Genomic DNA, 24103 nt, shown 5'->3' on the forward strand with positions numbered 1-24103 from the left:
GATTTTGAGACCAAATGTGGGCACAGCAAAAGATAACTTAGACTTCGGTCTGCAAGGGTGGGGAAAGTGGATGCATGTGGAGGTATTTACCATCTCTCTTCTGTGAAGCCCAAGAACCAATGACAGGACAGTTTCCATAAAATTACAGAATTTTGTTACTGGAATCTACTTTATCCTTTTCTTTTACTGAGGTGATAACTGGGGACCAGAGAGGTCAAGTAATTTGTTAAAAATCACACAACTGGCAATTAAACAGTCCCTAGAATCCAGATCTCAAGATTCCAGTAAGACAAGTTATATGTTTCTTATATCCCAGCATGGCATGTGTGGGAAAGTCCATTTATCCATGAAATCAATTATGACTAGAGCTGTAAAGTACCTTATTTGGGGAGTTCCCTTAATATTGGGAAACAGAGAAAGGAATAAGTGTGGTAGGGTTGAATAGATCTAGAACCACCAGACCATCATTTCTGGGTTTTCAGGAAACCAAATCATTCCCTGCCATTCAATTCTTTGTTTTACAGGATCAAGTTTCCAAAGGATTTTATAGGTCAAACCTTAGGCAGTAGTGCCCAAAGGTCCTACTTCAGGTCTCCGGTTTTCTTCATGGCTGATGAGACCCCTCCAAAAACTTAAAAATGACAGTGGTGTGGATCATTTTTGAGGTCTATTCAGAGACATCTGAAAATATCATTTATTTGCCTTGAAATAAAGGAAATATTTATTTTATTTGAGAGTGTCCTAACAGTTCACAGGGAACATCCAAAGTAAGCATATTCTTTCCCAAAAACAGTTTTCAAGAAGGGTGTATATTTCTTGCACTGCCAAGAACAAAGCTTTCATCTGTGAGGAACTTGAGAGCTAAAGTGTATTTCAAAGACATATTAAACCTATGTCCTAATAGGTCAATTATTCTTGAGAAATTTCAGTGGCTGAATTGAAGAAATGTTCACAAGGAAATTAAAAATTGAAGTTGTTATTCAAAATTTTGCCTTTTAAATGCACTGTTAATCAAAATGGGCCTTTACAAAAGTCAGTCAATGTTTTTTATGTCCCCTCATCGTGTAAATTGTTGATGGGGAAGAAAACCATGAAGCAGTTACTACTCTTAGCTACCATTTGCAGAGAAGGAAGCATTTTGTAAACTAAGCAGTAATTTCAACAAAGTAGTTTAGTGTCTTTAAGACAAATTTTTCAATAGCAAATATGCCTACAAAAGGACCACTGTTCGGGCTTCCCTGGTGGCGCAGTGTTTGAGAGTCCTCCTGCCGATGCAGGGGACACGGGTTCGTGCCCCGGTCCGGGAGGATCCCACATACCGCAGAGCGGCTGGGGCCCGTGAGCCATGGCCGCTGAGCCTGCGCGTCCGGAGCCTGTGTTCCGCAACGGGAGAGGCCACAACAGTGAGAGGCCCACGTACCGCCAAAAAAAAAAAAAAAAAAAGGACCACTGTTCTAGTAATTATTGAACTACTTGTAGTCCCCTTAACATCATGTCTTTCCTTATACCTTTTCACATATTTGTGGTTATTCTTTGCTACTATACTAAAATTTGATAAGCAGTGATTTATTAAAGGTTAGTTACAGTGTGGAACTTGAAATCCTATCAAACTTTTCACACTCTATTACATTAAAATCCATTGGTCTATCTTCCTTTGAGGAGACTTTTCACTCATGTCCAATTTTGTAACATCATAGATTGGTAATTTGGAACATACTGATTTACTTAGTTATGCAGATCTTCCAAATGCTGACACAAGGTCACATTTATTAATATCACCGCCAAGCACCAACTTCATCAGAAAAGTCTTTAAATATTGGGAAGCTGTCAAACTCATGGTGGTGGATAAAATTTTCCAAGATTCGAATATTCTCTTTAAAACTTTAATTTTATCATTGGCACCAGATACTTGTTTTCCCCAAAGTGACATACTCACTTCACTCGTTTTTGAGAAAATGTCTGCCAAATACCCAAGTCTGAATAACCATAGTGTGTCATTCCTTCTTTCAAGTTAAAAAAGAAAATGTGTTTCATGAATAAAACATTGAGTTCAACTCACAACTCAGATAACCGCACAAGTGCTTTTCCTCAAAAATAAGAAGTCATTGCATTTCACTTTGTACGGAAGTGGTTTATGCGTCCTTCCCATTTCATTACACAGAATATTTAAAAGACTTGTACTAGCTTTGCCTGTTGTTTGTTTTATTTACTGTGACTACTAATACAGTTTGGTGCCACTGCATTGATTCATGCTAAAGGACTGGCAGTTTTACCCATCAATGCTTTTGTACCATAAGTGCATTATCATGAAAATACTTTTGACCTCATGGACTCCTGATAGGATCTCAGGGGCCTCCAAGACTCTGCCGATTGCTGATGATGCTTTGAAAACTCCTGCCCTATAGTATATTAATTCTGATAGAGTATGATTTGAAGTAAAGATTACGGGAGAGTGGCAAGGAAGGAAAAGCTTAGGCTCTGAAAAGGAGAGCTTAATTCCTATTTGGTTTATGTTCAAAGTAACCTTGAATGGAAGATACTTAAAGGAGAGTATCTTAGGGGCAGGCTATAAACCTTATCACTGCAGTTAATGAAGGCATCGAATGAATAAAAATCTAATACAAAATAAGAAACTAAATTAAATGATAAAAGCATTTTGCATTTGAAATGTGAAAAATACATTTGGATTCTCCCTGTTATTACTTCCTTACTACCATGGGAATAATCTTGATTAGACAATACTTCACTGGGCAAATTTAGGAAAGTTCTTGTAGAGTATACAAGAATGAGAATTCCGTTTTCTACAATTGCACTTTAATGTTTCAAAGAAATGTAAATCTGCTTCGACTTATCAGTATTAGATAGCAACTAACCTCAGCATTTGGGGAAAATTTACCCACAGAGTAATGTAAGATATAAAGCCAATTTTAGTGCAAATGTACCTACTTTGATAAAATAGGTGTGTGGATCAACTGCAAAGTACATTTTTGCACATTGACACATTAAATATTTATCAAGAAAACTTGGTTTTGAAAAGATTTCTCAGGTGAACTTTTCCCAAGCAGGTAATCACTTCCTATTGTTTAAAACTTTTACAGTTGTCTTTTCTGAGTACAAAAGTAAAGTCTTTTCCTTGTATGTAGAATGTGTTTTACATTTTTTTTTTCTAGTAGAAAAAAGGAAAGAAACAAAGGGGGGAAAGACAATAGAAAACTTCTCCTAAGGCCAGATTTCTACTTTGTATATTTTGGGTCTTTTTAAGAGAAAAATACACATTCACTGTAAAAAAAAAAAAAAAAGGAAATATACAAATAAAAGTTGACATAAGAAAATAGGAATAATAAAAAAGTGGTAACCACTGTTAAAATGCTCCCTCTCTTGTTAAACTAACTAATTAAATATTATGAACTCAGTAGGAATACAAAGCATGAAAGAGTTTTGTATTTTTTTTTCCTCATCATTGCCTTCAACTAAGCTAGGGAACAGCTTTATTTTCTATCTCACATTGATATACAGAAGACACAAAGTTTTTCCATTTTAGTCTCACAGCCAGTGTGCACTTCAGAACCTCCTGCCCCCCAGGTCCAGCCAGGTGAACAAAACTTGAAGTTGACTGGAGAGGGTATTCTCTACAGCTTCACTCCTTCACTATTTTCCACTTTTCCCCAACTATGGTCATTGCTAAAGTACTTTCTTGTGTTTTTGTTCTTCTTGCTTGCTCTTTCTCCATATGGAAAAGTTAATATTATCTAAGCGTTTTTCTTTTGTCTTTAAAATGTTTTGAGCACAATTTTAATGCCTATGTATTATACCATCTGTCACATGATTATTCCATAACTCTCCATTATTGTTGTGTTCATAATTCTGACTTCCACTCATCAGATTTTTTTTTTAAGCAGGTATACTCAATGTGCATTGAAACCCTAGAGCACACTTCTGTGAATTACTCCTTCCCTATAAAACCTCAAGAGTTTTGCTGAGTGTTACGTAAGAAAAAAATTTAGTATCACAAAGGGAAAGTAAAAAAAAAAAAAAAAAAATCACTTTTAAAATTGCATCCAAAAAAAAAAAAAAGTACTTAGGAATAAACATAACCAAGGAGGTGAAAGACTTATATGCTGAGAACTATCAAACAATGATAAAGGAAACTGAAGGTGATTCAGAGAAATGGAAAGATATCCCATGCTCTGGGACTGGAAGAACTAATATTGTTAAAATTGCCACACTACTCAAAGTGATCTACAGATTTAATGCAATCCCTACTAAATTACCCATGACATTTTTCACAGAACTAATAATCCTAACATTAATATGGAATCATAAAAGACCCAGAATTGCCAAAGCAATCCTGAGGAAAAAGACCAAAGCTGGAGGTGTAACCCTCCCAGACTTCAGACAATACTACAAAGCTACAGTGATCAAAATACCATGGTATTGGCACAAAAACAGACATATGAATCAATGGAACAGAAGAGAGAGCCCAGAAATAAACCCATACACTTATGGTCAGTCTTCAGCAAAGGAGGCAAGAATATACAGTGGAGAAAAGACAGTCTCTTCAGCAAAAGGTGTTGGGAAAGCTGTACAGCCTCATGTAAATCAATGAAGTTAGAACATTCCCTCACATAATGCACAAAAATAAACTCAAAATGGCTTAAAGTCTTAAATATAAGACATGACACCATAAAATTCCTAGAAGAGAACATAGGCAAAATATTCACAGACATAAATCTTAGTAATATTTTCTTAGGTCAGTCTCCCAAGGCAAAGAAATAAAAGCAAAAATAAACAAATGGGACCTAATCGAACTCATAAGATTTTGCACAGCAAAGGAAATCATAAAATGAAAAAGCCTACGGAATGGGAGAAAATATTGCAAATAATGCAACAACAAGGGCTTAATTTCCAAAATATACAGACAGCTCACACAACTCAAAATCAAAAAAAAAAAAAAAACCTAATCAAAAACTGACAGAAGACCTAAACAGACATTTATCTAAAGAAGACATACAGATGACCAACAGGCACATAAGATGCTCAACATCTCTAATTTATTAGAAAAAATGCAAATCAAAACTAAAATGAGGTATCATCTCATTGGCCTCAAATAGCCATCATTAAAAAGTCTACAAATGATAAATCCTGGAGAGGATGTAGAGAAAAGGAAATTCTCCTACTCTGTTGCTGGGAATGTAAATTGGTGCAGTCACTGTGGAAAACAGTATGGAAGTTCCTTAAAAAAACTAAAAATAGAGTTATATGATACAGCCATCCCACTCCTGGGCATAGATCCAGAGAAACCTCTAATTCAAAAAGATACATGCACCTCTATGTTCACAGCAGCACTATTTACAATAGCCAAGACATGGAAGCAACCTAAATGTTCACTGACAGAGGACTAGATAAAGAAGGTGTGGTATGTATGTGTATGTTCACTTATTCTGTCAAGCAGAAAATCAATAATTGATACCGCAGATTTAAGCAAAAATTTATGAGAAAATTATTTCAAACTAAGGCAATGCTCTCCATGAGCCTAACTTTTATCTGCAAATTAGGAAAGACTGTTTTGATTCAATCAGTGATAAGACCCATGGATCATTGCCGCAGAAAGCACAAGGAGCTCACTGTAACAGCCTCGGATGCAGAGGGTGCTATGCTAATACGTGTTAATAGATGCTATAGGATAAAAGCGTCCCAGGGCTCTCCTGGTGGCTCAGTGGTTGAGAGTCTGCCTGCTGATGCAGGGGACACGGGTTCGTGCCCTGGCCCGGGGAGATCCCAGATGCCGCGGAGCGGCTGGGCCCGTGAGCCATGGCCGCGGAGCCTGCGCGTCCGGAGCCTGTGCTCCGCAACGGGAGAGGCCACAACAGTGAGAGGCCCGCGTACCGAAAAAAAAAAAAAAAAAAAAAAAAGCGTCCCATAATCAAATGAGATTGGAAAACCCGAGGTTAAAAAAAGTTAAATACATTTCTGAGAGTATCTCAGGGGTACTCTGCCATTTAATATGTGAAAGTGCAATACGAATTTGCAAAAGGAGGCAGTGACTATAGAGGCTTGTTTTCATGAAGCATGTCCTTACCCTGGAAGTCACAGAGGGAAATATTCTCAGACTCTGACAGGTAATTCACCAGTTTAGGAAAAAAACCCTAATTTCCTATTATAACACATTACAATATACAATTTATCTAAGAGAAATAGAATTATAGGAAGTTAAGCATGAAAAAACTATGGTAACATTATTTATCTATTTATTTATTTATTTCCCCAGATGTCAAAGATATTCTTGGAATTTAATAAGAATAAAACAAAGGCTTGCTGCCTCAGAGAACAGAGAAGCAGCAGCTATGAAATGCTGGAGAAGAAATCAGCCTCAGGGTGTTGATCCAATGTCTGGTACAGGAAGGACAAGAAGGGGATGAGCGTGATCTCTTGTGGGCAGAACCTCCCTTATTTCACCTTTGTACACTCTTCTTCCAGAACCACACACAGTGTCATGTACGTAAGGTGATAAAGTCAGGATGCATGAGTAAAGGCTATTTTTCTAATCTTGACTTTATTCATTAACAAAGCTTTCCTAAAATTAAATATTATTTGCTTGTGTATTTCTATCAGTTGGGATTTTGTTTGTCTGCAAGTGATAAAAACTGAAAGCAGGAGACTAGAAGTTTATCTTTATGAAAAAAGCCTATATATCAATATACAAAGCTGCCAAGTCAGCTTCATGATTGTCAAGGCCCTTAGCACAGGGCTTCCACCTCATCGTCCAGTCTGCAGTGACCATGTCCTTTCTGCAGCCGATAGGAAAGAAGAAAGGAAAAACAAAGCAAGCGTCTCCATTTAAGGATGCTTCAAGAATTCGTACATGGACCATGATAAGGGAGGCTGGGAAAAGCAGTCCTATTCCAAGTCGCCATGGATTCAGCTTAAACTTGGGAATTCTATTATTATAGAAGAAGGAGGGAATGCCTCAGTATTTAATACAGAAAAGTGTATGAAAGAAAAATTTTAACGTACAATAAAGAAAATAAAAGTATATGAAAACCTGAGAGAGAATGGCCAGCCAGAAGAAAATGCTTAGCTTGCATCTTTGGAAGGGCCATCAAATGTTTCTAGTGGGGACATCTGAATATCTCAAAAGCACCATTCAAAGAAAGATAATTTACTTCCCTCTTCATCTCTTCTTCTTTCCCACACTCTCCAAAGTATGTTAGGGAGTTGGGGAGGAGTTGAGTATGAAAAAGAAACGTACTTTAGCCCCTTCTGGAAACTGCCAGACCACCACCAGCTCTAGCTTGGGGAGGAGAAGTTGTGATTTTGAGTGAAATAAGTAGTGTTATTACATAAAATTGGACAGTTTTTATTACTAAATTGTGATAGTTCTATTACTTAAAGTGATCATAGGACATTTGAGTAGCAACAGGAGATCAGAAGTGTTATATGTGTGCTTGAAGATTTTATCCAGGAGCAGGGAAAGAGTTTTCCTACTGAATAAAGTTTAAAGGAAAAATGAGAAATAAAAGTAAAGATTATTTGTCATTATATCTCATGAGTATTGCTTGTACGCAGCCATGATGACAATAATTACCTCATAGGATTTTTGGTGAAGAGTATGTTCAAAAAAAGGAATGCAAGAAAGCAGTAGAGAACAAGGTATAAAAAGCAACTAAATAAATGTTGGTTTCCTTCCCTTGTTTCATACTATTCATCCAACAAATATGTGTTGAATTCATACTATTTGCCAGTTATGTTTTTCAGAATAAAGACATAAAAGGGGGGAAATCATTGAGAAAAGTAGAAATTAATTTGAAAAAAATCATATCTCAATTTTCCCTGTCTAAAGAGAATTCAATTTATCTGACTCACTGCCACCTGGGGGCAGCTGTTGAAACTTTAGACACAAGTCCCAGGAGGACTCCAGCACTTGAGGCTTGGAATTTTAACCCCATTTTATTAACAGAGTCATTCTATAACATATTTCTTGAGTTTTATGAGATCATTTAGTTACTTTTCTGCTAAATGCTTTTGCCAGTTCAAATGGGTCCACACACAGATATGACAGGGTCTGAAACCATTTCCTGGGGGTATTGGGTTAGAGAGAAGCCACTTTCCATTGTGTCAACTGTAGGTGGAATTTTCAGTTTTCTCCATTAACATGACGAATTTCACTTGCCTTTTCTGCTTTCCTAGTTGTAATCGCTAATGAATACAAGTTTTATATTTAGTGACACCTAGTGGTTCCATGTGGTAATGAGAACACTTGCTTTGATGCTTTCTCTGGCTGCGTAACAGGCCAAGAGGGGCTAGGCTTGGGTTTGTTTCTCATTTTTACCCTTGTCAAATAGTCTGTGAGAAAAATTACTTTGTATCATAGTAGATCAGATTCTCCCATTCCTGTCTGTAAAACAGAATTGATATTTGTGCTCCCATATCATCAATGGGATGTCAGAAATTTCTGGAAGAGAGGTGCTATGTTCTTTCAAGTTGTTATAAATGGTAAAGCAACTCTCTTTCTCTCTCTCTGCTGGAATCTATGGAGGTGCTACTGACCAAGAGTGTGGAGGAAAGAAGACAGATAATGTCAATTGTTTCACTTCCCTGACTGCAGCAGAGACATAGTATGGAGATTTTTAGGGAGGAAGAAGCCAATGACTCACATTTTTCTGTCTGGTTTGAACTTGTAATTTTTTTAAAAGCAAAATAAAGAGCAGAATATGACAGTCCATATTTGAAAGCCATTTCAAAATCATTTTATAACAGACCCAATTGTGATTCAGCAGTTATTTATCCTACTCTTGTCTTTTGTTTTCTATCCACCCATAGATTATAAAAAATTGAGCAGAGTCAAGTGAGTCCCCAGGGAACAGAAGAATCCAACCCATTATGACTTTCTTCTTTCTTCCTAAGTTTTAAATAGATAAAAACACAAAAATAATATAGTATACACTCATGTGTCCATATTTTCTTTAATAAAATAAATAAAAATATTATGGGAAAAGTTACTTATTTTCTTATTTCATTCCAAATTCCCATCACTATCATGCATAAGATGTTTATCCTCTCAGCTCATGTTTTGTAAAAATAATTTGCTTTCAATATATGCACATATCAAAAATATTAGTTGGTGTGTTTTATATGTTGTAATTATGTAAATATTATTGCTCTGTAGGTATCATTCTACAACTTGTTTTTATAGCTAGCCATCTATAGATATATAATCTTAGTCCATTATTTTAACTGCTGAGTTCCATTGTATAAAGAGATCACAATTTACTTGTCCATTCTCTTACTATAACATATTGTTTCCAATTTTTTTCCTACTAAAAATAAGGTTGTGCAAGTACTTTTATAATGGTGGAGTAAGAACCTCTCAAAATCTATTCCTCCATAAAAGCAATGAGGACACTGGCAAAATCAACATTTTTAGAACTTGGAGAATTAACTGAATGCTTGCAATCATCTAAGAAGTGTTTATTTTTAAAAATGGGTGAAAACCCAAAACCCCAAAACCACAGTAGCTGTGAAAATCAGTAGCCTAGCCACTGCTAGAGAGGGCAGAATATGTTCATAGATCCCACAAATCCTCCAGGGAACCATCATTATTTGACCTTTTTGTTATCTCCTTGAAAAAGTACCATTCATAGGGCCTGTCATTATTTTACCTGACTCAGAGGTCCTTCAGTGCAAACAGTCCTATTCTCAGAGCATTTGCCAAAACCAATCAGTGGCAGTTGTCTAACACTGTAGCTCCCAGAGGTGGCAACAACAGTTGGAGCAAATAAGAGCCTGACCAAAAAAGGAAAAATAGAGACATAAGGTGCCCATAGGACGCTTTGAAAGCTCTGATCTATTTCTGGAAATCATGTTCAGAGCTCTGTACACACCAAGGAAAGATATAAGAAGGTTCTAATCTCTTCCTTCTGGGCAACATTAAGGCTCTGCAATCAGGAAGCAAAGACTAAGGCAGTGTTGTAAACTGCTGGAAGTATGGAAAGCATTCAATAACAACAACAATATACACACACACACGTACAAACACAGGGAGCTCCTTGGCAAAGGTTGGGAGACTTACTGGTTCAAAACACTTTAAAAAAACCTCTATCCAATCATTAGCTAACTGAACAGAGAATTCAGTGGCCATATATGACAAAAAAGAAAAACTACAGGCTTTACAGTATTAGTCCAGGAAAGTCACTACATTCGCAAAATAAAACCACCATCAATAACAATAATGAGCATAACAACAAACTCTGAGGGGAGAGCAATATGATTTCTAGAGCTGCTATATTAAATTTTTTTAAATATCCAGATTTTAATAAAAATTATGACACATGCAAAGAAAAAGGAAATTATGGCCCATATACAGGAATAAGAAACAATAGAAACTGTCACTAAGGAAACCAGATGTTGTACCTACTAAACAACGACTTTTAACAAACTGTTATAAATGCAGTGAAAGAACTAAAGTAAACCATGTTTTTAAACAAAGTATAAAAACAATGTCTCTTACCAAATAGAGAATATCAAAAAGGAAACAGAAATTATACAACACAGCCAAATAGAAATTCTGGAGTGAAAAGTATAACTGAAATGAAAAATCTACTTAGAGGGGCTCAACAGCAGATTTGAATAGCAGATGGCAAAATCACCAAACTTGCCAATAGGTCAATCGATGTTATCCAGTCTAAAGAGCAGAAATTTAAAAGAAAGAGGAAAAATAAACAAAGACTCAGTGACTTGTAGTACATCATCAAGTATATCAAAATATGCCTAATATGAGTAATAGATGGAGAGGAGAGAAAGGAGCAGAAATAATATTTGTAGAAATAATGGCCAAAAACTTCCCAAATTTAACCCAAGAATCCCATTAACCTGCACACACAAAGCTCAAAGAATGTCAAGTAGCACGTGTAAAGCCAAAAACAAAGAGAAAATCTTAAAAGCAACAAGTGAAAAGCAGCTCATCATGTATAAGATATTGTCATAAGATTAACAGCTGGTTTGTCATCAGAAACATGGATGGCAGAATGTAGCAGGGTGACATATGCAAAGGGCTGGGAGGAAAAAATTGTCAACCAAGATTTCTATATCTGGCAAAACAATGCTTCAAAAATTAAGAAAAACCTTACAGAAATTGAAAAGATTATAAGGGAATGCTCTGAATAATTGTATGCCAACAAATTACATAACATATGAAGTGGAGAGATTTCTAGAGAGACACAAACTATCAAAACTTGCTCAAGAAGTAGAAAAAATTGAATAGAACTATAATAAGAGATTAAATTAGTAGTCAAAAACCTTCCTACAAAGAAAATGTCAGAACCAAATGACATTAGTGGTAAATTCTACCAAGTATTTAACAAAAAATTGACAACTATCTTTATAAACTCTTCTAAAAAATAGAAGCGGATTGAACATTATCCAACTTATTTACGAGGCCAGCATTACCCCTGATACCAAAACCAGACAAAGACATCTCAAGAAAACTACAGACCAATATCTCTTATAAATATAGGTGCATAGATAGTGTTGATGGTTGTACCCGTCTGTAACTATATTTAAAACTACGGAGTTGTACACTTTAAAAGGGTGAATTATATGGAATACAAGTTATATCTTAAATTTGTTACGAAAAAATGCTGCAATGAACACACTTCCCCGTGCCTCCCAGTACACAAATTCTATAAATGTTTCTATGTCTATGGACCTACAGGTGGAAATTCTGGGTCACAATTTTTCAATTTTACTAAAATGTGACAAATTGCTCTACAAAGTAGCTATATCATTTGTACTTCCTCCAGCAGTGTGAGAAAGTTCCAGTTTCTTTTATCTTTGCCAATATTTAGATAATCAATTTAAAAATTTTTACTTATTTGTAGTTATTTTTTTACTTATTTGTTGTGAAATGGTATTTTATTGGTTTGCATTTTCGTGACTTTGAGGATGATTAAGCATCTTGTAATATTTATTGACCATTCAGTTTTCCTCTTCTGTGAGTTTTCTATTCATATCCTTCACCCAACTTCTAGCAAGCTTGTTGGTTTGCAGAGCTACCTTTCAGTGCAGATAACACAAGAACCAGAAGCTTCCCTCCTCAGGAGTGACAGTGAGCATTACCAGCCACTTGAGCATATCAGTACTTTCTAGGCAAGTACATCCATTCCAGAATGGAATCTTTGAAATATATGGTTGTCATGACGAATGACAACATCTCAAAGGATTCCTTTCGTTGTTAGAATATTTTACCTTTGGCTAAGAGGTAAGACACTTGAGTTTATCTTCACTACCTTGCCTCCTATCAATTGCAGAGAAGTCACACACGAGTAAGTGATTTTTATTCTATCAATCCTTCAGTCAGTCAAAAGTCTGTCTTCTTTCTAACTTTGACTACTTTTCTTAGTTTTTGTTCTGTTAAAAGAAAGAACTATGGGTATATTAGAATTTACTTCACTATGGCCCTCCTCTAAAGTTCTTTCCAAATTTGCCAATTAAAAGAGTTCATCTTTGTTAATGAATCTCCTAACTCCATGTCTACCTTCTTTTCCACCATCTGACCACAACTCTCCTGCCTCGAAGGCATCTGGAGCACTTATCTTAACCTATGGCAGTCTACACCATCAAATTTTGGTCTCACCTCAAGCACTCAAGCTCAAAAATTGAACCCCCCTCCAGAAAACATTTTATTTTTCTCAATGAAGCTGGATTTCAAGGAGTCAGGAAATAGAAAAATTCATCAGGTGGTGAAAAGCTCATGAGACTAAATAGTTTACACATCAATTTTTTATTAATAAACCATGCACACATAAAAACACAGACTAGCAAAACTTGGGAAAATTCTAGATCTGTTCCAAAATTTCTTCACATATGTATTCAATCCTGTGAGAATTTTAAAGGGGAAACATTTGCTAAAGCTAAATAAACATTTAGTAAATATGGAATCTTTGAAAATAACAATGAAAACACTCCAGTGGTGAAATAGCTAAATTGTGAATAACTATGACATCTCTGGAATGAAGCTTTTGTTCAGATATTTGGATCCAGAGGTACTCCCTGGGAAGATGAATGATGCTTTTTGGTGGGGATGGAGGCACGAGGAAAAGCAAGGTGAGCAGCTTAGACAGAAAAACGGAAATGGAATATGCAACTGAACACCTTTCTTTCGTTCTGGTTTTCAACCAAGAATCTACTGTTGCAGGTAAGTCATGATAGAGGAGGTAAATTCTGAAGCTGCCAAGATCAAATAGCAAGAGTAGAATAAATCTGAAAGAGCAAATTTACACACACAGTTCTGGGTCAAGAGGAGAATTTCTCTATCTGAAAGTCCAGCAAACATTTGATCTGAGAGTAGCTCATCACATTCAATACTGAGTAATCATCAAAATGGAATCAATAGAGGATGTAAAAAAAAAAAAGAAAGATTTTACAAGAAAAAGGCAGAAATGTAATATAAAAATAATGACAGTTAAATAATTCTAGGAAAATATCACAGAGCAGATAAAAAAGACTTTATAATTTAATGAGGCAATTTTATCTGTAAAACGTAAACTTGAAATAGAGATATAAGAATTTAGGGGAAAACAGTGCCGTTTAGGACAGAAGTGGAGGGGAAAGGATATTCTCACAAAAACAAAGGTCATGTTGGAAACGGTGCAAAGAAAATAAGCATTGCTGAAAATATGGTAAGGAGCATGAAGGACAAAACTGAGATAAGCTAGAAAGACATTAAAAAAGAGACCAGGGTTTCCCTGGTGGCGCAGTGGTTGAGTCTGCCTGCCGATGCAGGGGACACGGGTTCGTGCCCCGGCCCAGGAAGATCCCACATGCCGCAGAGCGGCTAGGTCCGTGAGCCATGGCTGCTGAGCCTGTGTGTCCGGAGCCTGTGCTCTGCAACAGGAGAGGCCACAACAGTGAGAGGCCCGTGTACCACAAAAAAAAAAAAAAAAAAAAAAAGAGAGACCAATATAAGCATAATTGGTGTCACCAAAGAAGAGAACCAAAATAAAAGAAGAAAATATTTAAATAAAATTTTTAATATAAATTTTCATGAAGATATAGGTCGAAAAGCAGACTATGTCCCTAGAAAAATTAACTCTATACAATCAAAGGAGCAGTATCCCAGTAAAGTTGCTGATTTCCAAAGATAAAGAATGCTTTGGAAATCCAGGAAAAGGAAAAGTATTCAATTAACCTTTCTAGGAGAAGAAAAAATCCAGCTCACCATAGCATTTTCCACAGCAATACTGGATGACAGTGGAACAGAACACATAAAATCCTTGAGGAAAACATGGTGGCCCAAGAATGTTATACTCAGGCTAACTTTAACTCAGAGTGAGTGTGAGAAATGTTTTGTAACATGAAAGAACTCACGGAATGTGTTTCCCTTCAAGAGACTAATAGAAAATGAACTTCAGCTCAACAGGAGATGACTAGAGAAGCCAATGCAGTGTGCACTGAATCTATTTAAAAGAAAGTGGGGATTATTGTTACAGAACTGAATATAAATATAAACTTTGTAAGTATGAAAATTATATAACTAATAAAAATTAGGAAAATTAGGAAATAATTAGTAAATAAAAAACTAGGAAAATTAAGAAATAAGGAGGAAGGTAATGTAAGGACATTGATTCTTTATTATTAAAACTTGGGGATTAATAAGTCATCAAGTAATATAAACAAAAAGGCATAAAGGTTTCACTAAGTAATTTAATCAACTAAAATCTATAGGGGTTAAGGAAGGGGAGGAAACAGAGATGAACAAATTTCATCTTTGCTCACAATTGGGAATCAGATTTGGTCTAAAGTTTGGTCTACAGTTTTGAGGAATAAATATATTACAAAAAGTTAGAGTCATCTTAACCATAATCACAACAGGAATATAAACCTTTCATATAAAAGAAACACACAAAACACACCACTTCACACACAAAGAAAGTCAAGGAAAAAATACCAAGTAATAAAGGACTTAAAAGTAGCCACAGCTACAGAAAAAGCATAAAATATAGAACAAAATTAAGACCAAAATATGTTCCATAAATAAATCAAAATGGATTGAACTCATCTATAATGAGAAAGGAGTCTGGTTAAATTACAAATAAAACCCAGCAATATGCTACCTACTAGAGACATTTATAAAACAAAATACTCCATTGTAAAGCAATTAGACTCCAATAAAGATGTTAAAAAAAAAAAGGTTGTGAATAAAAAGATGGGAAAATGTACACCAAGAAAATGTAAACAACAACAATAACAACAAATTAGGAGTCAGGATCTTAATTCAGACAACTTTGACTTTTAGGCTTGAATTAAGACTTAAAGAATTAAATGTGATTTTTTAAAATCATCACATAATGAGAAAGTCTATAAATCATAATAAAGATAAAATAATTATAAAAATTCATGTGGTAAGAATTTTAAGATGTCCTCCAATATTCCTGTCTCTTGGTATACATGCCTTGTATAAATCCCTCCTCTTGAAGCTGAAAAGTTAAGGAAGGATAAAGGCTGGAGCTCTGATATGATGGGATATGATTATGTTACACAATACAGCAAAAGGGATTTTATAGATGTAATTAGGTTACTAGAGAGTTGGCTGCGAGTTAATCAAAAGGAATATTATGAATGGGCCTGATGTAATCACGTGATCCCTTTGAGTCTGGGTCTAGACGTTGGAGACAGAAGTCATATTGGTAGTGTGAGAAGGCCTTGTGAAGGGGCCACAGAGCAAGGAACTCAGACAGTTTCTACAAGCTGACAGATGCCCTCAGACTCAGCCAGCAAAAGAGCAGGATCCTCAGTCTTTCAGTCTCAAGGAATTGAATTCTGCCACCAACTTAAATGACCTTGGAAGAAGATTCTGAGCCTCAAGTGAGATGGCAGTTCATACTGACACCTTCATTTCAGCCATGTGAGACCCTAAGGAGAGCCTGACCTTCTTGACCCACAGAAACTGTCAAATAATAATAAATGGGTGTTTTTTTTTAAGCCATTACATTTGTGGTAACTTGTTACACAGCGATCGAAAATTAATATGATCTACTTACCATATAATATAGTAGCATCAAAATTCATAAAGCAAAAAAAAAGCTATAGGAAAGTTACTGGTTTATGTACTAATACAAAATACTCTTTTGCAGCATTAGTAGTAGCAGTCTTTAATTCACCTTTGTCAGCAAGTCGTCAAGGAGTATTAAAGCAAGTATGAATTTAGGATGTACTTCAGACAAAGGTAACTGTGTGTATTTGTGCGTGGGAGAGTGAGAGAAACCCATATATCAATCTCTAGCCCTGAATACAAAGAACATATCTTTTTTTCTAATGCCCACAGAAAGGTGTACTCACAAAAGATAACCATATGTTAGGCTAGAAATTTCTGTATAAATTCCAAAATGTAGAAATAGCAGAAATAGTCTCTAATCACAATGCAAAAAAAAAAAATTAGCAGTCAATAGTAAACTTATGAAATGAACAAAAATCCTTACCATGTATCATATAAGGTATTCTATTAATTCTTAGGTTAAAGAGAAAATTAATACACAAATTACAGAATGTTGATAGCACTACATATTGGAACCTACAGCATATAGCTGAAAGAGTACACAGAGAAAAATCCATAGCTTTGAACACTTAGAATTATAAACCAGAAAGGATAGAAATAACTGAATCAAGTATCCACAACAAGAATTTAGAAAAAGAACCTCAAAATAAATCCAAGGAAGGCAGAAGGAAAGAAGGAGTACACAAAGATGAAGCTGCATCCCTGAATCTGATAAGAGAAAAATAGTAGAACTATTGAATAAATTCAAAATCTGATACTTTCTCATGATGAGAAGGACACTTCACTTCTGTGATATTTTTCCCAAAACTTATATTTCCAATCAAATCTTGAGAAAAACATCAGATAAATGCAACCTGAGGGGCATGCCAAAATATCTAACCAGGTACCCTTTTCAAAATAGTCAAATTCACAAACAAGGAAAGATTACAAAATAATTACAGAACACAGGAAACAAAGGAGAAATGATGACTAAATGCAATGTGGGGTCCTGGTTTGGATCCTGGAACAGGAAAAGGACATTAGTGGAAAAATAGAGCCTACAGTTTAGTTGTTAAAATTGTACCAATATAACTTTTTCAGTTTTGACAAATGGTCCATGGTTATGTAAGATGATAACACTATGGAAACAAGGTGAGGGGTATATGAGAACTCTAAACTATCTTTGCAACTTTTCTGTAAATCTAAAATTATCCCAAAATAAAGACATTATTTAAAAAAAAAGAATTACAGAAGACCTAGAAAATTGAAACAGAACAATTAAAATGAAAGAAATAAAAATAATTATCAAAGGGCTACACCGTCAAAGAAAGACATATCAGGTTCTAAAGGTTTTCTAAGGAAATTTTACCAAACATTCAGTCATTGATAACTCCAATTCTAGTTAAATCATTCTCATATCATAGACAAATTTAAAAGGCACTCATATTCTTTCCCATGAAGTAAATAATTTAAAAATAATATAGTTTTTTTCTTTCCAATTTTAATACACTTTTTTATTTCTATTTTCTAACAATACTAGCTGGAATGTCCAGAAATGGCAAACGATAGTGGTATAATGGTCATCATTGTCTTGTTCTCTACTTTAATGAGAATGCTTCTAATTATATCCTTATTACATCTGGCTCTGGCTTTTGTGTTTATATGTCACATTAAGAAAATGACTACCTGTTTTATTAAGAACTGCTATCAAGAATAGATTTAAAATTTTATCAGAATTTTCTGCCTCAATATAAATGATCATGTAACATTTTTAGCAATTAATATTGAGAATTATATTATGGGTCCTCCTTTATCTAACCATCCTTGTAAGTTTGGAATAAATACCTCTTGGTTAGGGTTCATTATTCTTTTAATGTGGCTGTGTATTCTGTTTGTTAATCTTTTAGTTAAGTGTTGTTTAGTAATATTTGTAATGAATTTGTCTGAAGTTGTGTGTGTGTGCGCGTGCGTGCACGCACGCATGCGCACGCACATACTGTCTTCACTGGGCTTTGCCATTAAGGTCATATAAAACTTCAGATTTGGGGATATGTTCCAACAGGTGGTAAAAGTTCATTTCCTTTTAACTACTCTCCCTCTTCTCCCTGACTAGCAAGTAATCTCCAGATTCTGCAGCCCAGTGTCAAATGGCATCGCATGGTAAGTGATATTCTATGAGGAAGTAATGTAACTGAAATCTCTTGGGGGGAAAAAACAAACAAATTTGTTCACTGTCTCCATTACAAGCCTGTCATAATTAATGTTTAAAATATATTTTAACATAGGTGAGTAGGTGGAACGGGGAAAAGGGCAGTTTGATTGAAAACTGTTTTTAGCTTTTTCTTCCCGGCAGAGTCATCCATCGTGCTCACCCGTCTGTGCCCCTGCAATGACCTTCAACACTAATTCAAAAGGAAGGAAGTTTTGACCCATCCCACTATTTCCCCATCCACCCTCATCTCCTGATTGCTCTGCCACAACAGCCTATTATCCTTCCTCCTTCTTCACTGTGGAAATCCTTCCCACCAAAATGGGTCAGAAGTAATCACCACTCGGAAGAGGACAACAAGTCATGTCATGGCAGATGAGAAAAGAAAAATATTTTCCCAGGTCACAGCCACAACCTCAGAGAAATAAAGACAGGGGAGACAAGGGGAGCTGTGAGAGAAGGAAACCCCATTACCCACTCCAATAATAGTAAAAATAGCTAACACTTAAGTAGCATTTATAACGTGTAAGCCATGCTCTGAGTGCTTTACATGAAAAACTCATTTAATCCTCACAAAAGTCCTACAGAGTAAGTGCTACTACTATCCCTGCTTGACAAATGAGGAAACTGAGGCAAGAGGTGACCTGCCCGTTGGCACATAATTTACAAGTGGCAGAGCCAGGGTGCAAATTCATGGAATCTGGTTCCAGAGTCCCTGGTCTAAGCATCAAGCTGTAATGTGTCAACCCTAAAACCGAGAATCTTGCCTGCTCTTGGGATCAAGGAAGACCTGTGAATAAATTATGAGGTTGAAGATTTTAAATAAACAGGATTCAGTATTACTAATAATGGTGAAGCTGTTTTAATAAAGAGATGGAAAATTCATGGAAATCAGACTTAGAAGTCAATAAGGGAGACAACGATCTAGGAGGGAATCGAGGGTAGGGGATCAGTGAGAAGAAAGGGAATAGAGGACAGTGGAAGACTTACAGGAAAAAACAGAACAATTTCCTACTTGTCTCAGCTGAAAAAATGTTATTAGCGCACCCATATCTGCGTATTCTACCTCTAGATAGATAAAAACTTGGAATCTTTGTCTGCTATTTACTCTTTTGTGCTGTACTGTACATGTGTGTGCATTATTATTTTTTTTCTTTTTTTATACAGCAGGTTCTTATTAGTCATCAATTTTATACACATGTCAATCCCAACTGCCGAATTCATCACACCACCACCACCACCCCCCCGCAGCTATCCCCCTTGGTATCCATACGTTTGTCCTCTACATCTGTGTCTCAATCTCTGCCCTGCAAACCGGTTCATCTGTGCCATTTTTCTAGGTTCCACATATATGCGTTAATATATGATATTTGTTTTTCTCTTTCTGACTTACTTCACTCTGTATGACAGTCTCTACATCCATCCATGTCTCAACAAAAGACCCAATTTCGTTCCTTTTTATGGCTGAGTAATATTCCATTGTATACATGTACCACATCTTCTTTATCCATTCATCTGTCGATGGGCATTTAGGTTGCTTCCATGACTGGCTATTGTAAATACTGCTGCAATGAACATTGGGGTGCATGTGTCTTTTTGAATTGTGGTTTTCTCTGGGTATATGCCCAGTAGTGGGATTGCTGGATCATATGGTAATTCTATTTTTAGTTTTTTAAGGAACCTCCATACTGTTCTCCATAGTGACTGTATCAGTTTACATTCCCACCAACAGTGCAAGAGGGTTCCCTTTTCTCCACACCCTCTCCAGCATTTGTTGTTTGCAGATTTTCTGATGAAGCCCATTCTAACTGGTGTAAGGTGATACCTCATTGTAGTTTTGATTTGCATTTCTCTAATAATTAGTGATGTTGAGCAGCTTTTCATGTGCTTCTTGGCCGTCTGTATGTCTTTGGAGAAATATCTATTTAGGTCTTCTGCCCACTTTTGGAGTGGGTTGTTTGTTCTTTTAATATTGAGCTCCATGAGCTGGTTATATATTTTGGAGATTAATCCTTGATGTAATTAATTTAATTAATCCGTTGATTCGTTTGCAAATATTTTCTCCCATTCTGAGGGTTGTCTTTTCGTCTTCTTTATGGTTTCCTTTGCTGTGCAAAAGCTTTTAGGTTTCATTAGGTCCCATTTGTTTATTTTTGGTTTTATGTCCATTACTCTAGAAGGTGGATCAAAAAAGATCTTGCTGTGCTTTATGTCAAACAGTGTTCTTCCTATGTTTTCCTCTAAGAGTTTTATAGTGTCTGGTCTTACATTTAGGTGTCTAATCCATTTTGAGTTTATTTTTGTGTATGGTGTTAGGAATTGTTCTAATTTCATTCTTTTAAATGTAGCTGTCCAGTTTTCCCAGCACCACTTATTGAAGAGACTGTCTTTTCTCCATTGTATATTCTTACCTCCTTTGTCATAGACTAGATGACCATGAGTACGTGGGTTTATCTCTGGGCTTTCTATCTTGTTCCATTGAACTATGTTTCTGTTTTTGTGCCAGTACCATATTGTCTTGATTACTGTAGCTTTGTAGTATAGTCTGAAGTCAGGGAGTCTGATTCCTCCACCTCCGTTTTTTCCCTCAAGACTGCTTTGGCTATTCGGGGTCTTTTGTGTCTCCATACAAATTTTAAGATATTTTTGTTATAGTTCTGTAAAAAGTGCCATTGGTAATTTGATAGGGGTTGCATTGAATCTGTAGATTGCTTTGGGTAATATAGTCATTTTCACAATATTGATTCTTCCAATCCAAGAACATGGTATATCTATCTCTTCACATCATCTTTAATTTCTTTCATCAGTGTCTTATACTTTTCTGCATACAGTTCTTTTGTCTCCCTAGATAGGTTTATTCCTAGGTATTTTATTCTTTTTGTTGTAATGGTAAATGGGAGTGTTTCCTTAATTTCTCTTGCAGATTTTTCAGCATCAGTGTATAGGGATGCAAGAGATTTCTGTGTATTAATTTTGTATCCTGCAACTTTACCAAATTCATTGATTAGCTCTAGTAGTTTTCTGGTGGCATCTTTAGGATTCTCTATGTATAGTATCATGTCATCTGCAAACAGTGACAGTTTTACTTCTTCTTTTCCAATTTGTATTCCTTTTATTTCTTTTTCTTCTCTGATTGCCAAGGCTAGGACTTCCAAAACTATGTTGAATAAGAGTGGTGAGAGTGGACATCCTTGTCTTGTTACTGATCTTAGAGGAAATGCTTTCAGTTTTTCACCATTGAGAATGATGTTTGCTGTGGGTTTGCCGTATATGGGCTTTATTATGTTGAGGTAGGTCCCCTCTATGCCCACTTTCTGGAGAGTGTTTATCCTAAATGTGTGTTGAATTTTGTCAAAAGCTTTTTCTGCATCTATTGAGATGATCATATGGTTTTTATTCTTCAATTTGTTAATATTGTGTATCACATTGATTGATTTGCATATATTGAAGAATCCTTGTATCCCTGGGACAAATCCCACTTGATCATGGTGTAAGATCCTTTTCATGTGTTGTTGGATTCTGTTTGCTAGTATTTTGTGGAGGATTTTTGCATCTATATTCATCAGTGATATTGGTCTGTGATTTTCTTTTTTTTGTAGTATCTTTGTCTGGTTTTGGTATCAGGGTGATGGTGGCCTCATAGAATGAGTTTGGGAGTGTTCCTTCCTTTGCAATTTTTTGGAAGAGTTTGAGAAGGATGGGTGTTAGCTCTACTCTAAATGTTTGACAGAATTCACCTGTGAAACCATCTGGTCCTGGACTTTTGTTTGTTGGAAGATTTTTTTTTTTAAATAAATTTATTTATTTATTTTTGGCTGCAATGGGTCTTTGCCGCTGCGCGTGGGCTTCCTGTAGTTGTGGTGAGCGGGGTCTACACTTCGTTGTGGTTAACGGGCCTCTCATTGTGGTGCCTTCCCTTGCTGCACAGGCTCCAGGTGCACAGGCTTCAGTAGTTGTAGCTTGTGGACTCTAGAGCACAGGCTCAGCAGTTGTGGTGCACGGGCCCAGTTGCTCTGTGGCATGTGGGGCCTTCCAGGACCAGGACTCGAAATGGCATCCCCTACACTGGCAGGCAGATTCCCAACAACTGCACCACCAGGGAAGTCCCTGTTGGAAGATTTTTAATCACAGTTTTAATTTCATTATTTGTGATTGATCTGTTCATATTTTCTATTTCTTCCAGGTTCAGTCTTGGAAGCTTATACCTCTCTAAGTATTTGTCCATTTCTTCCATGTTGTCCATTTTATTGGCATAGAGTTGCCTGTAGTAGTCTCTTAGGATGCTTTGTATTTCTGCAGTGTCTTTTGTAACTTCTTCTTTTTCATTTGTAATTTTGATTTGAGTCCTCTCCCTCTTTTTCTTGATGAGTCTGCCTAATGGTTTATCAATTTAGTTTATCTTCTCAAAGAACCAGCTTTTAGTTTTATTGATCTTTGCTAATGTTTTCTTTGTTTCTATTTCATTTATTTCTGCTCTGATCTTTATGATTTCTTTCTTTCTGCCAACTTTGGGTTTTGTTTGTTCTTCTTTCTCTAATTCCTTTAGGTGTCAGGTTAGATTATTTATTTGAGATTTTTCTTGTTTCTTGAGGTAGGCTTGTATAGCTATAAACTTCCCTCTTAGAACTGCTTTTGCTGCATCCCATAGGTTTTTGATTGTCGTTTTTCAATTGTCATTTGTCTCTAGGTATTTTTTGATTTTCTCTTGATTTCTTCAGTGATCTTTTGGTTATTTAGTAATGTAGTGTTTAGCCTCCACGTGTTTGTATTTTTTACATCTTTCCCCCTGTAATTCATTTCTAATCTCATAGCGTTGTGGTCAGAAAAGATGCTTGATATAATTTCAATTTTCTTAAATTTACTGAGGCTTGATTTGTGACCCAAGATGTGATCTACCCTGGAGAATACTCCGTGCGCACTTGAGAAGAAAGTGTAATCTGCTGTTTTTAGATGGAATGTCCTATAAATATCAATTAAATCTATCTGGTCTATTGTGTCATTTAAAGCTTCTGTTTCCTTATTTATTTTCATTTTGGATGATCTCTCCATTGGTGTAAGTGAGGTGTTAACGTCCCTCACTATTATTGTATTACTGTCGATTTCCTCTTTTACAGCTGTTAGCAGTTGCCTTATGTATTGAGGTGCTCCTATGTTGGGTGCATATATATTTATAATTGTTATATCTTCTTCTTGGATTGATCCCTTGATCATTATGTAGTGTCCTTCCTTGTCTCTTATAACATTCCTTAAAGTCTATTTTGTCTGATATGAATATTGCTACTCCAGCTTTCTTTTGATTTCCATTTGCATGAAATATCTTTTTCCATCCCCTCACTTTCAGTCTGTATGTGTCCCTAGGTCTGAAGTGGGTCTCTTGAAGACAGCATATAAATGGGTCTTGTTTTTGTATCCATTCAGCAAGCCTGTGTCTTTTGGTTGGAGCTTTTAATACATTCACGTTTCAGGTAATTATCGATATGTATGTTCCTTTGACCATTTTCTTAATTGTTTTGGGTTTGATTTTGTAGGTCCTTTTCTTCCCTTGTGTTTCCCACTTAGAGAAGTTCCTTTAGCATTTGTTGTAGAGCTGGTTTGGTGGTGCTGAATTCTCTTAGCTTTTGTTTGACCGTAAAGCTTTTGATTTCCCCATCGAATCTGAATGAGATCCTTGCTGGATAGGGTAATCTTGGTTGTAGTTTCTTCCCTTTCATCACTTTAAGTATATCATGCCACTCCCTTCTGGCTTGTAGAGTTTCTGCTGAGAAATCAGCTGTTAACCTTATGGGAGTTCCCTTGTATGTTATTTGTTGTTTTTCCCTTGTTGATTTCAATAATTTTTCTTTGTCTTTAATATTTGCCAATTT

At 35.9% G+C, this 24103-nt stretch overlaps 1 protein-coding gene across 1 annotated transcript in view; it reads left to right on the forward strand.

Annotated features, from left to right (window-relative positions):
• The first annotated feature begins 13067 nt into the window (after window positions 1–13067).
• MROH9 (maestro heat like repeat family member 9) overlaps window positions 13068–24103 on the forward strand; it is a 97575-nt gene continuing 86539 nt past the window's right edge. Inside the window, exons 1-2 of the mRNA XM_067710882.1 lie at window positions 13068–13192; window positions 18144–18190. Of these exons, the coding sequence (XP_067566983.1) occupies window positions 13129–13192; window positions 18144–18190 (111 nt within the window). The 5' untranslated portion in view covers window positions 13068–13128. The remainder of the gene's footprint in view (window positions 13193–18143; window positions 18191–24103) is intronic.

The sequence above is a fragment of the Pseudorca crassidens genome, chromosome 2 (assembly GCF_039906515.1).
Source record: "Pseudorca crassidens isolate mPseCra1 chromosome 2, mPseCra1.hap1, whole genome shotgun sequence".
Taxonomy (NCBI): Eukaryota; Metazoa; Chordata; class Mammalia; order Artiodactyla; family Delphinidae; genus Pseudorca; species Pseudorca crassidens.